Source organism: Chenopodium quinoa, unplaced genomic scaffold (assembly GCF_001683475.1).
Source record: "Chenopodium quinoa cultivar QQ74 unplaced genomic scaffold, ASM168347v1, whole genome shotgun sequence".
In the NCBI taxonomy this organism is placed as follows: Eukaryota; Viridiplantae; Streptophyta; class Magnoliopsida; order Caryophyllales; family Amaranthaceae; genus Chenopodium; species Chenopodium quinoa.
Genome location: NW_018743175.1, coordinates 3,290,892 through 3,307,288, shown reverse-complemented (window position 1 = coordinate 3,307,288; position 16,397 = coordinate 3,290,892). Strand labels below are relative to the sequence as shown.

At 36.0% G+C, this 16,397-nt stretch overlaps 4 protein-coding genes across 4 annotated transcripts; 3 read left to right on the top strand and 1 right to left on the bottom strand.

Annotated features, from left to right (window-relative positions):
- Nucleotides 1-2,865: 2,865 nt before the first annotated feature.
- On the top strand, nucleotides 2,866-3,843 carry LOC110732851 (putative disease resistance protein RGA4). The gene has a single exon (XM_021912851.1). It carries the CDS (start codon nucleotides 2,866-2,868, stop codon nucleotides 3,841-3,843), a length of 978 nt encoding a protein of 325 aa, XP_021768543.1.
- Nucleotides 3,844-3,919: 76 nt separating this feature from the next.
- LOC110732850 (putative disease resistance protein RGA3) lies at nucleotides 3,920-5,323 on the top strand. The gene has a single exon (XM_021912850.1). It carries the CDS (start codon nucleotides 3,920-3,922, stop codon nucleotides 5,321-5,323), a length of 1,404 nt encoding a protein of 467 aa, XP_021768542.1.
- A 967-nt stretch (nucleotides 5,324-6,290) lies between these two features.
- LOC110732849 lies at nucleotides 6,291-8,787 on the bottom strand. The gene is made up of 2 exons (XM_021912849.1): nucleotides 8,783-8,787; nucleotides 6,291-7,023 (listed from the first exon to the last, which is right to left on the bottom strand). The coding sequence occupies exons 1-2, from the start codon at nucleotides 8,785-8,787 to the stop codon at nucleotides 6,291-6,293; spliced, it is 738 nt and encodes a 245-aa protein (XP_021768541.1).
- A 905-nt stretch (nucleotides 8,788-9,692) lies between these two features.
- LOC110732515 (pyruvate kinase isozyme G, chloroplastic-like) lies at nucleotides 9,693-16,131 on the top strand. The gene is made up of 12 exons (XM_021912465.1): nucleotides 9,693-10,156; nucleotides 10,443-10,706; nucleotides 11,669-11,834; nucleotides 12,618-12,752; nucleotides 12,844-12,954; nucleotides 13,038-13,126; nucleotides 13,236-13,298; nucleotides 13,793-13,968; nucleotides 14,110-14,215; nucleotides 14,563-14,711; nucleotides 15,515-15,623; nucleotides 15,710-16,131. The coding sequence occupies exons 1-12, from the start codon at nucleotides 9,908-9,910 to the stop codon at nucleotides 15,821-15,823; spliced, it is 1,731 nt and encodes a 576-aa protein (XP_021768157.1). The 5' UTR covers nucleotides 9,693-9,907; the 3' UTR covers nucleotides 15,824-16,131.
- Nucleotides 16,132-16,397: the final 266 nt, after the last annotated feature.

The following is a 16,397-nucleotide window of genomic DNA, read 5'->3' as shown; positions in this document are numbered from 1 at the left end:
TTAGCAAACGTGATAAAAAAAAACGTGTCAACTTAAAAAGAACGGAAGAAATAATAATGTAATATATTGTTGGATTAGCCACAATGTCTACTTTTCTAAATTAATTTTTATAAAAGCAATTGTTGATCATATCTGCGATGTAATTAATTCTTAAGTGTTATGCACTTATATTGGAATTTTAGATTTCTTATAAGTTGTTTGTAAGTGTGGTTTGACTATCTTTTACTCCGTATTAATAAAATCATTTTTCTTCCTTTAATTTATAATAATTGATGGCAAAAGTGATTGTATAAAAAAAAATAAAAAAAAAAAGACAAAAAGAAAAAGAGAAGAGTAGTGTAATTTATAAACTACACTCCATGGACCTCCGCGCCTTGCTGCATGCCTGCATCTCACGTGCTTTGCAACAGAGACCATTCTGCTCAAGGGAGGCAGAGTTTAGAAGAGGAGATATGAAGCTATCATGTTGCAAAACAAGTCTGTAGACTGTAGTACAACTCCTCAGAAAATAAGACCATCTAAGAGACTGGACCCTTTTCCGAAATTATTGTCCCAAGATTCAACATATCCCTCTTGTTAGTTGTTACTGTATTAAAGGACATTCGGGATGGACGATGTATGTATGTATGACCACCATCATTGATGTTATCAAGCTTACAGCAAGCATCTTTTCTTTATATATATATATATATATATATATATATATATATATATATATATATATATATATATATATATATATATGTATTTGTTAATCTCAAATGTAATAAGCATGTGTATGTTAAGTGTTTTTAGATTAATTATATGAATATTTATATTTTGGAGAAGTTGATTGTGTGTTAGATTTAATTCCTTGAAAATTTCTGCCTGTATATTCCGTTATCATCTGCTGAATGAAAACCGACTTTATGTGCTTCATTCCTCTAAAAGGCTGTGTGTGATTGAGGGTATTTCTAGATCAATGAATTTATTTGATGATTCATTCTTTGCACAATGTCATTTTTTATTTTTTTTAGAACGATTTTTCAATGTTTTGCAAACTTGTAATTTTTAGAGAACATAAACCGTCTTATCACTACAATACCAGTTTTGTAATACCGATCTTATGATAGTAAATCGGTATTAGTTTTGCTTACTTATATGTGAATTGTGAGGGACAAGTTGGATAAGTAAGTACTACTCCCTCTATCCTTTCATTAATTTTTGCACCATTTGACTAATTAGTGGGTCCATTATGAAAAAGACAAATAAAAGAAACAAAGGGAGCAATTCATAAACTTAATAGTTTACCATACCTATCCTAGATTCCTAGATAGGATTGGCAGAAATGTCATTGCCCCATGCCATGTCCTATCTTAGAAAATCAGGAATATTAGCAAGGCATAAAACCGCCCGGTGGCGAAAACATAAGTTGATTGTGCTTTGTGTCATATTGCCGTATATAAAGCCATACTCACCAGCATAATTGTACTCCTGAAAATTTCTATATACACTCAAGGATATTTCATATAGGTATGCGTGTATATCAAAGGTCTTGAGTCTCTTGAAAATGGGCATAGTATTGAAGATGAAAAAGACGGACCTATGATTACAGCGTATTAATAGTGATGTGACCATGTATAGTCAAAACTAAAGTGCATGCTGACGGCGTGCTTATTGGAATGTTGAATATTGACTGGTAAACAGGAAAATAAAAAAAATAATATATATATATATATATAACAGCCATGTGCAGTGTGCTGTACTAGATTATCATCCAAAATAGTGTAATACTTCATTAATTAAATCCCATACAAGTGAGCAATAGGATTATTGTAATTTAAGTAGGGGTTAGTCAACCAGCACAACCTTGCACTACAATAACTCATAGAACTCCAAATTTTGAACAAAAAAGAATATTTGAGAGAGAGAGATGTGGCTGAAGCAGTTCTGTTCGGCATTGCAGAGGAAGTCCTGAAGAATCTAGGATCAAGGGCTTTGGATGAGATCGCCTCAGCTTGGGGCTTCAAGGCTCGGCTCGAGCAGCTCGAAAACACCATCTACACTATCAAAGATGTGTTGTTGGATGCAGAGGAGAGGCAAGCTAATAGCCACACTGTCCACGGCTGGCTTGAAAGGCTTACTACTGCTGTCTATGCTGCTGACGACTTGTTCGATGAGGTCGCTACTGTTGCATCACGACAACAGCTCACAGGCAGAAACACAATATCTAAAAAGGTACAAAAGTTCTTCTCCTGCTCCAATCAGACTGCATATGCCTTCAAAATTTCTCGAAAGATTAAAACAGTAAGGCAAGAGCTAGATAACATAATCAAAGATGGTACACAGTTTTAACTTTGTACATCGCTCTCATGAAGAAGGAAGAGTAATGGCTAGGAAGAGGGTTCAGACTTTTTCATATATAGATGCAAAAGATGTTATTGGTAGAGATGATGAAAAGAAAAGCATCTTAGACATGTTGTTCGCCTCCTGTTCCACTGTTGATGATCAAGTGCATGAGGAAGAGGTACTCCCTGTTATCTCAATTGTCGGGATTGGAGGACAGGGGAAGACCACTTTAGCTCAACTCATATATAACGACCCTCAGATTAAGGAGTATTTTGAGTTGAGATTGTGGGTTTGTGTATCTGACAATTTTGACATCAAGGGTATTACAGAAAAGCTTCTCATGTCAGCAACTAATGCAGAAACCAGAAATTAGAGATGGAGCAATTACAGGGTCAATGGCGGAAGGAAGTAAGTGATAAGAAATACTTCCTTGTTTTAGATGATGTCTGGAATGAAGACCGTGAGGAATGGATCAAGCTGAGGACTCTCTTAAATACTGGATGACGAGGAAGTAGAATCCTGGTAACTACTCGATCAATGGAGGTGGCAACAACAATGTGTACTCTTCCTCCTTATCACTTACAAGGGTTGTCTGACGAGAAAGCCTGGGATTTATTTGAATTGCTGGCATTTGCTCCTGGAGAAGTTCAAAAGAAGCTAAATCTAGCGAGGGTTGGGAAAGAAATTGTAAGGAAATGTGTCAATGTCCCTTTGGCTATAAGAGCTTTAGGGAGTCTCCTTAATGGAAAGGATGAAAGCAAGTGGTTGTCAATCAAGGATACACGTCTTGCCAATATTTCTGAGAACCAGAATAGCATTAGCATTATGAGCATTCTCAAACTTAGCTACCACCACTTATGGTCCCCGTTGAAGAATTGTTTTGCTTATTGCGCATTGTTTCCAAAGGACTGCAGGTTTAAGAAGGAAACTCTGATTGATCTTTGGATGGCTGAAGGCTTCATTATTCCGACCAATGAAAGCCAAAGTTTGGAAGGACTTGCTGAAGAATATTTTCTTGTGTTATTGCAACGGTGCTTCTTTCAAGAAACATCAAGAAATGAATGGGGGGAAATCACGAGCTGTAAAATGCATGACTTGATGCATGAACTAGCTCAGCAAGTGGCTGGAAACAAATGCAAGTTCATAAAGGTCGGAGAAAGTGATTATAACAAGAGAATCCATCACTTGTCTTTCGCTTATCGTTTGGCTTCCGTGTGGAAAATACCCAGTCGGATGCAAAACTTGAAGCTTTTGCGAACAATCCTTTTACCAAAACAACTTGGAGATGGGTCGACCTTTCGCAAATCAACTTGTCAAGAGCTGATATCAAGTTTTAGATGCTTGCGAGTGTTGGACCTACATCACCTTGGAGTCACATGTCTGCCCAGTTCAATAGGCCAACTGGTGCACCTAAGGTACCTCAACTTATCTGTGACACCTATTAAAGCTCTTCCTGATTCTGTCACAGAACTTCACAACCTACAGACTAATTCTGTATTTGTGTTTGAAGCTTAGAGCATTACCAGCAAATATTAAAAAACTTGCCAATCTTAGAAGCCTAGATGTTGATGAATGTCACAGCCTAACTCACATGCCTTCAGGATTAGAAGAGCTAACTTCCCTTCACAAACTACCACGATTTATAGTTGGACATAAATGTTCTCCAAAATTCAGATCTAAGCCCCCTGCAAAATTAAGTGACCTAAAGAACCTTGATAACCTCAGAGGAGCCTTGCACATTGAAATTCATGAAGATTCTAAAGATCTAGTCTCAGACAGAACAGGGGCAAACTTGAGTAGTAAGCAGAGGTTGAGTGACTTGCACATTGATCTGACTGGGCTATATGAAGATGTTAGTGACCATGACAAAGCTGTTATGGAAAGCCTCAGACCACATCCTAATTTAAGGAAGCTGAGGATTGATGGTTTTAGAGGTCAGAAGTTACCAAGTTGGGTTATGATTGAAGATTTGCGCGGTAGTCTTCCAAATTTGGTTGAAATTAAACTTAATCAGTGTGAAAGATGCGAACAAATCCCTAGCTTCAGGCAACTACCTTTCTTGAAGCGTCTTACTCTTGAATATCTATCAAGTGTGGAATACATGGAGGGTGATGTATGTGACCTTTCCTCGTCATCATCACTACCAACCATGGAATCATTGTTCTTCCCATCTCTTCAAGAACTTAGGCTGATGTGTATGCCTAATTTGAAGGGATGGTGGAAAGTTGGAGAAACTGTTAATAATGACTCAAAAGAAGCAACAAACAAATTGGGGCAAGATTTGTCATTAATGTCATTTTCTAATCTATCAAAATTGTGGATAGAAGGTTGCCCAAACCTGATGTCCATGCCACTTAGTCCCAATGTGGAGGAATTGACACTTGTAGACACCAACAAGACCCTTTCAGTCTTAAAGATGGTAACCTCATCTCCTGAATGTAGTTCAAAGTTAAAAAAGTTGAGCCTTGATAACATTGAAGACCTTATATCCCTGCCAAAAGAATGTCTGCCTAGGCTTTCCTTGCTAGAGGTCCAAGACACTAACCTGGTGAGCACTTTTAAGCTAAAAGAAGTCTTCACAAGTCTATCTAGTCTACGTTCTTTGGCATTTTGTGATTGCCATAATTTAGAATCACTCCCAAAAGGCCTAGAGCATCTGACAGCATTCGAGAAGTTGGACCTGTTGAATTGTGAAGAGCTTGATCTATCACCAAATGAAGCACCGGGCGATGAAGATGATATGCCATGGAAAGCCCTTAAAAGTCTTCGTTATTTGCAATTGCGAGAAATCCCTAAACTGTCAGCATTTCCTAGAGGGCTTCAAAATTTGGCAAACCTCCATTCTTTAGAAGTAAGGTTTATTAAAGATTTGAAAGAACTACCAGAATGGATAAGTTGTTTCCAATCTCTAGAGCATATGGAGTTGTTTGATTGCCCAAAATTGACATCTCTACCAGAAAGCTTCCGCAAGCTTACTACCTTAACTCAGCTCTGAATTATAGAATGTCCGGGATTAACAGAAAGATGCCGAGGGCCAAATGGCAGGGACTGGTCAAAGATTCAGCATATTCCACTCGATAGTGTTAGAGAGAGCATTTTTTATTGATATTGTATATATTTGAACATCATTGATGCTAAAATTGCATATGTACTTTTCCCTTTGGCTTAGTTCCAGGCTTCTAGGTATATGAATAGTACTACAAGAAATTAGAGTAATGGTATTCATTGCACTACTACAACTTAAATAAAATTTAAAATTTTAGTGTTCAGCCTGGAAAATCTCCAAGAATACTCATAAACACTCCTGCCTACATGTACATTTATTATATTATGTCATTGTATTTCTGCAGAAAAACATTGTATATGTCTCTCATTTATTCAATAATAGAAACATCTGGGCTGTAACATATACCAGCTAATAAACTCTGACTACATAACCACCAGAATAATACTTTGTATGCAGTTAGCAAACACAGAATAGTATTGAGGGTTGGCTTAAGCCTTAATAAAGACATGGTAGGAACTAGGGAGTGCTGCTTTGAATTCCTTTCAGTTCGCTTTGTCTAAAGATGTATCACGTATGTAGGGTGATGTATCACGTATGTAGGGTTATACGAAGTATCATCTAACATTCTTTCTTCATGTTGGGATTAGCTGTGTGGATCCTAAGATTCCTAACTGACTCACTTTGAAAAAAACATGCCATTAGGTCTTAAAGTCCTTCAGCTCTCATGTAAAGTAAACAAGCCAATCTAAATTGCATCAATAGACAAAATGAACAAGATAACCAGAAATCTTTTTTTTTTTTACTACAACGTCAAAATGCCAACCTTGTAAGCGACAATACCATATAAACTATAGAAAAACAAACCTAAAGTAGGCAAAACTCAATTCATATATATACACAAACAACAACTACAACTTACAAATTGAAGGAAGAAATATATGCTCCAAAACCTTAATTAAGCCGAAGCAGCTTTGATGGCCTTTTGCAATTCATTTTCCACTTCACTCATTCTACTCGTCGATTTCTTCGATTCTCTATGCCCATTCTCTTCATTTCCACCATTCCCATTTCCATTACCACCACCTTTTTTGCTCCTCCATTTATCAAACTCACTAGAACTCTCAATAATAGGCAATGGCATCATCCTCTTCCCCACAACATCCCCCTCTCTCCCATCCCCTCGACTCCTCGAAACCGGAACCTTTCCCCTCATACCCTCCAATGCCTGCTTCATCTCCCTATTCTCCCTCTTCAAATCCTCCACTTCTCTCCCCATCCAACTACACATCCCCTTCAAAAGCTCAAAATCACCCAATTTCCCCTCATCAACCCTCTTCCTCTCATCCTCCTTATCCCTCTTCACCTCATCAACCCTCTCAACCGAAATCTTATTCATCAACAACACCGGAAATTGCGGTTTCACCTCCGAAACGCCACCACCACACTCAGCAGAAGGAAAACTCACACCCCACCTAAAATTAACCATTGCCCTCTTCGTCAATGGCATAGAAGTCCTCGCTGCAACCAAAATCCCAGACAAAATCGACGAATTCTTCTTCAAATCACCCCATACCAACGGCTTACCCCTCAAACCCGACCCATCACTCGACCCATCCCTAACCTCAAAATCCGACACCGACCCAGTTGATAATTCCCCATTTGGTGGACCCCCACCAAGCTGATTAGTACTAAAATCATCGGAATTAACAGATTTGAAGAGAGAGAAATTCCCCAATTGGGGTTTAATGAAGAGAGAGAAAGTGGGGGCTAAGGAATTAGGGTTAAAATTGGCGGTAAAAGTGAGAGGAGAATCATGAGGAGAACCAAAGAGGCCAATACCAGATTTAAGAGAGAGAGAGAAAGGGTAATGAGAGGGAGGAGAGAGAGTGGGGTGGTAAGAGAGAGAAAGAGAAGGGCCGGAAGTGAAATTGGAGCGGAGAGAGAAAGAGAGGTCGGAAGAATCTCCGGCGACGATTCCGGTGAGGAAAGGGAAACCAAGAATTGTGACGGGGATTTTTGCCCGTAAAAGTGGGTTTTGATGCCGGGTTTCTTCTCGGAATTTCACGGATAACTTCATCGTTTTTTCTGGGTGTTTGTTAGTTTTGTTTATGTCTATCTAAATATGGATGAATGGTTGGTTGGGAGAGGTTCGGGTTTACAGTAGCAACTAAAATTTAGGAATTATTTTAGCGTCTTTGTTACGGAGTACTGTACTTTACGGGGTAATTAGGAATTTTTCCTTTAGTGCACTCGGTAAAAGCTATTTATTTGTGTCTTTGAGTTGAAAATGACTTTCTTTTTCTTTCTTTTCTCTAATATAAAAATGTTACGGAGTACGGACTATTATGTAAAGAATAAGATCAACGATAAAGTGATCTCTAAAATTCTTAGTGAGTGTAAATTAGGTGAATAAGAATTTTTTTTTTTTTACACATCAGGTAAATAAGCATCTTATATCATACTCCCTCCGTCCCATAATACATGAAACGTCGGACTTTTTTCATTATTTATGCATTAGCTTTGACCATATTTTTTTACTAACTTAATAAAAAACATATTTTATCATAAAATATGTAGTTAAATAGGTATTAATATAAGGTTTCATAATTCATTAATATTTAATTATACAAAATTAAAGTCAAATTAGTGCATTGACATATGTGCAATATTGATTGTGTCATGTATTATGAGACAGAGGGAGTATAAAAGAGATGACATTTTAATATGTGGTACCAAACGTCTTTCATTAAAAAAAAAAAAAAAAAAAAAAAAGAGAGAGAGATATGATATTAAATTAGAATATGTATCAATACTTGGTAAAAATTGATAATCTAATAATCTATGTAAAAAGTGCATCAAAAACAAAGTAATAAAATTTGTTCAATTTAGTCAATACTTGTGTAAAATTAATCAGTAAAGAGGTAGGTACTCAAAATTCTCTTATTTCCCCTTTTAAAAAAAATCACGAACACTAATTTTAATTTTTTTTTACATTAGGGTTATGGGCTATTTAGTGTACGATTCAAATTGCAAATCAAACCACGTTTTTCGCGATATTGTGTGGTTTAATATTTTGATTAAACTGCAATTTGTTGTTAAGTTGCGGTTTCCAAAATTTTTAAACCAAATTGCACCACAAAATGCAATTGATTAATCACACTGGGCCACATGTTTTTCAAAAAATAAAAGGTTGAAAAAGAAACCACTTATTACTAATTATTACTCATACAAGTAAAACATTATATGAAGCAAGGGTGAAGTTAGATTTGACTGAGGAGGAAGCTGGCACATAACTTTATACAAGTAAAACATCATTGAAAAAAGGGATCAATCTAATATGCATCCATCCTATTTCAATAAGTGCAAAAAACTATCTCTATATTTTAATAAATACAAAATAAAATATTTCATAAATAGTAGTAGTTATTTAGAGCTAGGGCAGCTAACCCCATTATCTCAGCATGAAATATATAGATGTATTTCCTTAAAAAAAAAAAAAAAGATACATTAATGTATCTCAATATGGCATATTTGTAAATAAGAAGAATTATATGAATTTTTTAATATTTTTTTTGTACTATTTCTTCTATGTTTTCTTCTTCTTCCTGCCTCATCTTTTTCATCTTAATCTTGTTCATGCTTCCTCCTCCTCCATAGAAGTGGGTCGTGAACAACTACTGTCACCACCATATTATCAACGAAAACCCTAACTATAAAGGGAGAAAAGAAGGGCAAGGTTAAACCTTACGGGGAAGGTTTTAGGTCGTCCTCCATTGAAGCCCCTTCAACTATTCCATTTCTCCATTGAAGTTCTTCAATGCTTCATTGAAGCCTTCTATTATAGCGTGAAAATACAAAATTTTTTTTGACAAAATTGCAAAACTAACCCAAGTTATGCACTAAAAATGACGAATTTGCCCCTGATATGTATCTCAGGTTAAAATACCTGTGTTTTCTCATTTTCTATAAATTTTTCATCACACCCATATATGATACTCCGTATATGGTTTGATTCGGGTGTCAAATTAAACTACGGACTTACGGAGTACATCAAACCGGACCTTGAACACTCACAGTCACACTAGTCACATACCCCGTACTAGACAGCTAGAGACATTTGGGTAGGAGTAGGACTGTAGAAGTGGCACTTATTGCAAAACAAAAACCAGAGAGAGTTAAGAGTTTAGGAGTTAGGATACTTTAGGAATCTTGAAAGAAAAGATGCCTTTACACATTACAGTGGCATAGATGTTCCTAAAAAAAGAAAGAGAAAATAAGTCACGTGTCACGTGGGGTAAAATACTCGCTCCAGGTAGGTAGGGCAGATACTTCAAATCTGACCCAACACTTTAGGAGCCGTTCAACCCCCTTCCTTTTGTTTCTCTTTCATACCCCTCTTCTCTCTGTAACACTAATTATTTAATAATTAAAATATTAATTACTCTCAATGATTTACACCACAAAAAAACCCCGAATTATTATTAGTTCATAATAAGTAGCTCAAAACCTCAGGAGTTCCGCCCCTCTCTTATACCCTGCATTCATCCATCTCTTTTCTCGAATTCATCAATAATGGCGACTATGAATCTTACGTCGCAAATGTCAATGCTGAAATCCGACGTCGTTTCTGATCGTCGTTTATCGTCTGCTAAAAATGTCAGCGAAGTTTTCTTCAAAGGTGGTTGTTCTAGCAACAATGGTAGGATTCTAAGCATTAGAAGCGCAAAACGATGTTTATCGAAGGAGTCCTTTACTGTTCGATCTGTTAAAAGCACTGAACCTGCAACTAGTTTCGATTTTCCCAACGGCCCTATCTCCCCTGTGAGTTTTTATTTAATTTGTATTTATTTGTCCAATTTTATTGATTGATTTCCATGTGATATTTCAATTCATATTTGACAAGAATATCGCGTTAATGAATGATAGTTAAGTGTTTATAATCAGAGGAATCGATGTTATTGTTTTGAATTTAATGCATTGTTATTGGCTACGAGATTTGTTACGAGTTGAATGGAGAAATTTTTGAATTTTTGTGATTGTGGGTTTTGGATGATTTGGTTGCATCATTGAACTAATTGGAACTTTGTTTATGTATGCTGCTCTATAGGGTCCTTTTGTGCTGCAATCTGTTGATTTACTTTCGGATGAACCGAAATCTAATGCTTGGCGAAAAACTAAAATTGTTTGTACGATTGGTCCTTCGACGAGCAGTCGTGAAATGATTTGGAAACTAGCAGAGGAAGGAATGAATGTGGCGCGATTAAATATGTCACATGGTGACCATGCTTCACATCAGAAAACCATTGATTTGGTTAGAGAATACAATGCTCACTTTGATGACAAGGTTATTTCTATAATGTTGGATACCAAGGTAATATACAATGCTCTTTAATTACTCTGTCATTTTTGTTTAAGTGCCAGATATTCGTCGTTAGTTTTATGATTTATGCTGTTTTTTCTTGCCTGATTTTTGCTCTTATGAACTTCTGGTGTGAGGAATTCAAGCTGAACTCTTTTGACACCTCTAGAGTTGGATGCATAATCTTCACGCTCTTCCATTGGGATTTATTCGCAGTGGAGATTTTATCCTGCACAACCACTAATTCATTATTGTCAGTTATCTTCGTAAAGAAGTAGTTTGCAACAAACCTGCATCACTAATCCATTTTTGCGCTTGAACCACAATCCTTATCTGTATCACAAGTTCATAGACAACAATAGAATATTGGTGTTTTAGCTATTCCATATTTGAAATGGCTATGAAGAGGTAAGACTGTTGGATAGCCGTGTTGCTCAGAAACATCCATTTGGGAAGACTGGATATCTGTTGTGATTCATAATGTATAGGATTTATTGGGTTACCTGAGTGTTAATGGCTGTGTGCTGCTTCTCTCGCAGTGATTAATTTTGATGTTTATTTGGTTGATGTTTTAGCCTGTTCACATGTATTTTAAGCCATATGTTTAAATCATAGACACACCCTAAGTCTCATAAGGTGGGATTTTAATTCTTCCCAACTTAGCCTTAATGGCTGCCTGGACAACCACAGATTCTATTTTGTTATGCAGTAAAGTCTGACGGATTATCTGATCTTTTAGGGAAGTACAGAAGTGATTTATTACCATACTTTATGTGACTTGGGTCATGTTTTCATTTCTGTTTATTAACTCTGTATTCATGTAAAAAACAATTCCTTGCTTACAATTCTTAACCTCATGAATCGGATCTCATTCTGTATTCCTACAGAACCTCTCTCTTCTTTTGCTCTTGCTTTGACGCTTATTATGCGTGACTTAGAGTAAAAGTTGTGCTATTGTATTTGTTTTCATATAGGGTCCTGAGGTTAGAAGTGGAGATGTACCTCAACCTATCTTACTAGAAGAGGGACAAGAATTCAATTTTACTATCAAAAGAGGAGTAAGCACACAGAATACTGTCAGTGTCAATTATGATAATTTTGTGAATGATGTAGGGGCTGGAGATATACTTCTGGTTGATGGTAAGTATTTTAGCTTTTTTTTTTTTTTTGTAAAGATTATATTTTAATAGATGTGATACCCTGTATTTAGTTGCTATAGTAAAGCTACAAATTGTATTATGCTAATTGGCTGAAAGAAAAAGGCTCTTGCTGACCTATAATTGATTGTTTTTGTTTGTGAGGTTTTATATCTTTGCTGTTATGCACACAAGAATGTAGGTGCAACTTTTAGTTACATTGAACCTTCATTCAATTTGCATCTAAAATCTATGAGTGATGAAGGAATCATGGGACCTATTGGGATATGAGAATGGACCTTGGTGTAATATTATAGGAGGATAATAGATGATTCTAGAAATCATAGTGTGAAACACATTTGGCTTGTAGAAAGCGTGCTATGTTTTTGAAAATGGGTCTAATAGTTGATAATGTTGGTGACGAATACAGAGTTAAGTTCAATATGGATGTTAGTACTAGCCATCTTTCTGTCTGGAACTTGATATCAAGTGGTTGAAATGCTATACATATATCAGTGTCATATATCTTATGTGTTACAAATTTTGGTTTCTTAGTTACATACGTGATGTAGTTACTCTAGCCCAGGAAGCAGTATTTCTCACGGTTCTACAACATAACTCAGCCCATGAGAGTTAGATTCTGCACTTTTATAGAGCTGTAATCTAACGGGGCTTTATGTGCATTTGGTTGGTCCAAGTAGAGAGAGTTTCCTATAATTCCTAGTGTGGTAGATATATTCTTCAATACTGGACTCTGGTGTTTATTGAAACTGCTTTATTATGTTAGGTGGAATGATATCACTTGCCGTGAAATCCAAGACAGAAGACACCGTAAAATGCCAGGTAATTGATGGTGGGGAGCTCAAATCTAGGCGGCATTTGAATGTGCGTGGTAAAAGTGCAAATCTCCCATCAATAACAGGTTTGTTTTTCCATCTACTTAATATTTTTCCATGCATCTTCTTTGCATCATTTTATGTGTGATAATTTGTCTTCTTGTGTCATTTTTGCAGACAAAGATTGGGAGGACATTAAGTTTGGGGTTGAGAATAAAGTTGATTTCTATGCTGTTTCATTTGTGAAGGATAAGAAAGTTGTTATTGAGTTGAAAAATTACCTTAAAAGTAAAGATGACATAGCTTTTTTCTCTTTAGAATATGCTTTCCAGCACTCAATTGTTGCTGACTTCGTTTTATCTACTTTATAGGTTGCAATGCTGATATTGATGTTATAGTGAAGATTGAAAGTGCAGATTCAATACCAAACCTTCAATCTATAATTACAGCATCGGATGGGGTAGGTCATTTTTCAATTTTCCTTCTTTATAAGCCTTTCTTCTCTAATGATACCTTTGTCCATATGAAGTCATGGTTTTGATGTTCTGGTCATCTATAATGTTGTCCAGGCAATGGTTGCTCGTGGGGATCTTGGAGCTGAGCTTCCTATTGAGGATGTGCCTATATATCAGGTAAATATTTTATATACATCTCCATGATATATGATATGGGTGAATGAGCTATTCAGCTGGGAAGTGGAATTTATGATTTTTAATGTGATTTTCCAATTACAACAATATGTTTGCTTCTCGTTTGAAACTTGTCAGTGTTTTGTAGGATTATCTTGTATGATTTGAAGTTGATTACTGATAAATAAATAATTTATCTTTATTAACTTTCAGGAGTGACTCATTTGAAGTATAAATCAACGTCCTTTAAGATATCATATAGTAAAACAGTAAAAATTTAAGAATCCTGTTAGTTTATACAAATATGGTTATGTAAATGGAATTTAAAATGCATTTCCGTTTCTAATTAGGTGGAGCTAAAGCTATTGATTCTCTTTTGTAGAGTTTTTCTTTTAGCAATGGATATTTATTTTTTTTCCATGTCCCTCAAGAGATCTTATGTTGTTTCTGTAGCTTTGCATAACCACTGATTAAAATATATGCATGCGAATTTTCAGGAGGAAATCATTAATTGGTGTCACAGCATGCAGAAACCAGTTATTGTCGCAACTAATATGCTTGAGAGCATGATTGATCATCCGACACCCACCAGGGCAGAGGTTTCTGACATTGCAATTGCTGTTAGAGAAGGTTCTGATGCAGTTATGCTGTCTGGAGAAACTGCTCATGGAAAGTAAGTCTAATTGCTAAGGATGTGGCTACTTCATACGACAACACTTGCTTCAGTTTTTCTCTTTGAATGTGTCATATGCATCTTTAAGTCATGTCATTCATACGTTCTAGTTTTGCTCAAATTGCACTTTATTGGCCGAAGGTACCCATTGAAGGCTGTTAAGGTGATGCATTCTGTGGCACTAAGGATGGAGTCAAGTTTGAAACCAACAAATGACTCTCCTCCTGTACCATCTAGTGTATACAAGGTGTGTGGTGGTTCTTTCACTATGCCATCTATTCATTCATATAATATGGCTGTGTGAAGAGCTTTTACAAGAAATTACCCTTTCACTTACTTTCTATGGCTGCTAAACGATTCTGTTTAAATTTCGCTTAGATTGTGAATTCCTGTGATTGCTCTATTGTTTCTTCCTATCCCATCTCATTCAAGTCCTTGGTGCTAATGACTTGCCTATGCACCGCCAAGCCAGAACTGGCTTGGAAAAGAGTTTGAACGTTGGGGTGTTAATCTAAATGAATTAGAATTTATGTCTGTGAGGTAATATGATAGTCTCTCTATCTGTAGATACTGATGTTTGTTCACCTTTTGCAGAGCCATATGGGCGTGATGTTTGCTTTCCATGCAAATACCATGGCCAACACTCTTGGCACTCCAGTCATTGTATTTACAAAAACAGGATCAATGGCTATTCATCTTAGCCACTTTCGGCCGTCTTCTACAATATTTGCCTTCACTAATGAGTAAGTGTGCAATTATTTTCGCAAAGCAAATCTAACAGGCATATAGAATGATATTCTTAAACATGTATACCAAAATCTTGATATTACGGGTTTCAACTTTTAAGTTTTTTGTCCTGCTAAGAGATATCAAATATCATCAATTTTGCATCCAAATCTAGTCAATAGAACCATAGTTAAAAAAGCTTTATTCCAGCAATAATAATGTTTGTGGGCGCTTACTCGCATAGCATGATCTTTTTTAGCAGTCTCTAGGCCTTTTCTTGTTACGAGGACAATTAACAGAACTAAACAGTTTAACAAAAGGTTATATGTCATGAATGTTGATAGATTAACACATAATGATTGAAGTCATTAAGTACTGAAAAATCAAATCAGCTTGTTATGGCAGGATCAGAACCGTAATACCATTTTATCTTCAAATACTATGATGACCTTTGTCCACTGTCATTGTAGAGCATGCAAAATCTTTCAAATATTTTTATGTGTTTTGGGTCATTTTATTTTTTATTTTTTATTTTACTATATATATTTTTTATGCTTCTATCAAGCTTTTCCAAGACCTTTTCTATGACTTTTTGATAATCTTGATTCCAAAGGACAATTATATGCTTTTTTTTTTTTTTTTTTTTTTTGCACAATTATATGCTTAATATGAGCTAAATTTAATGACTTGTTTGTCGTGCTGCATTTATATGACCTGATGTCTTGTCTATCCTGTATTATATCATATTAGAAATTGGTATTATTTTACGGTCCTATCACTATACCTACTGTATTGAGCTACTCCTGTTGTTGCTTTCCAGACAAAGGGTAAAGCAGAGGCTGTCTATATATCATGGGGTGATGCCCATTTATATGGAATTTTCAGATGATGCAGAGGAAACATTCTCTCGGGCTCTAAAGATGTTGACAGTGAGTTCTTTTGATGCTTCAAACTTCACAGATTCTTCATTATTGACATTAATTTCTGATTTTGTGGTTTATTTCATGTGTAACAGAGCAAGGCACTAGTAAAGGAGGGACAGCATGTTACTCTGGTCCAAAGTGGAGCACAGCCAATCTGGCGTCAAGAATCCAGTCATCACATACAAGTCCGTAAAGTTCAAGGCTAATTTGTTCAATACACGTGTTTGTTACATGCTGCTGGAAATTTTGGAGGCACTGGATTCTAGATAGTGTAAGGTCTAATTTATCTAATAATGACAATGCTTTTAGTTATTTTAGTTATCGTAGTCCATGTATGCATCAATTTTTTTTTCATACTTAGGTTTCAAAGGAACCTGTGCATTGCAAAAAGTTTATTAGCTTTGGTTGATGGTTTTGCTTTTGATTTTAAATTTTAAGGTGCTGCCTTATTATACTATACAAGTATACAGCCTTAGCTTGGTTATCTATAAATTTCTTTTAAGCGCTGTCACAATTATTGGGTTTTTTTAGTAACTGTTATGCTTGGCAATTTTATTACAAGTGCCTTAAAGCTTATGGTTATACCTGAATGAACTTCCGTGGTCATGGTCTGCAGTGTTCATTTTTGTTCATATATTTGGGTCGGGGCAGTGGCAACTGGCGAGTGATCAATGTTTTTGATAACGGGAGTGGCTGACATTTCTTAATTTTATTTCAGAAAGGCAACTGAGTGATTGGAACAGGATCCAATTGCTGTTAACTTTGTTGTCCTTCTAACTA

Bases quoted from the DNA above. Each gene is read 5' to 3' on its own strand.
- LOC110732851 (XM_021912851.1), top strand. From the start codon at position 2,866: ATGGAGGTGGCAACAACAATGTGTACTCTTCCTCCTTATCACTTACAA.
- LOC110732515 (XM_021912465.1), top strand. From the start codon at position 9,908: ATGGCGACTATGAATCTTACGTCGCAAATGTCAATGCTGAAATCCGAC. The intron at 13,969-14,109 runs GTAAGTCTAATT...TATTGGCCGAAG, and splicing joins GGAGAAACTGCTCATGGAAA to GTACCCATTGAAGGCTGTTA. The intron at 14,216-14,562 runs GTGTGTGGTGGT...CACCTTTTGCAG, and splicing joins TACCATCTAGTGTATACAAG to AGCCATATGGGCGTGATGTT.
- LOC110732850 (XM_021912850.1), top strand. From the start codon at position 3,920: ATGCCTTCAGGATTAGAAGAGCTAACTTCCCTTCACAAACTACCACGA.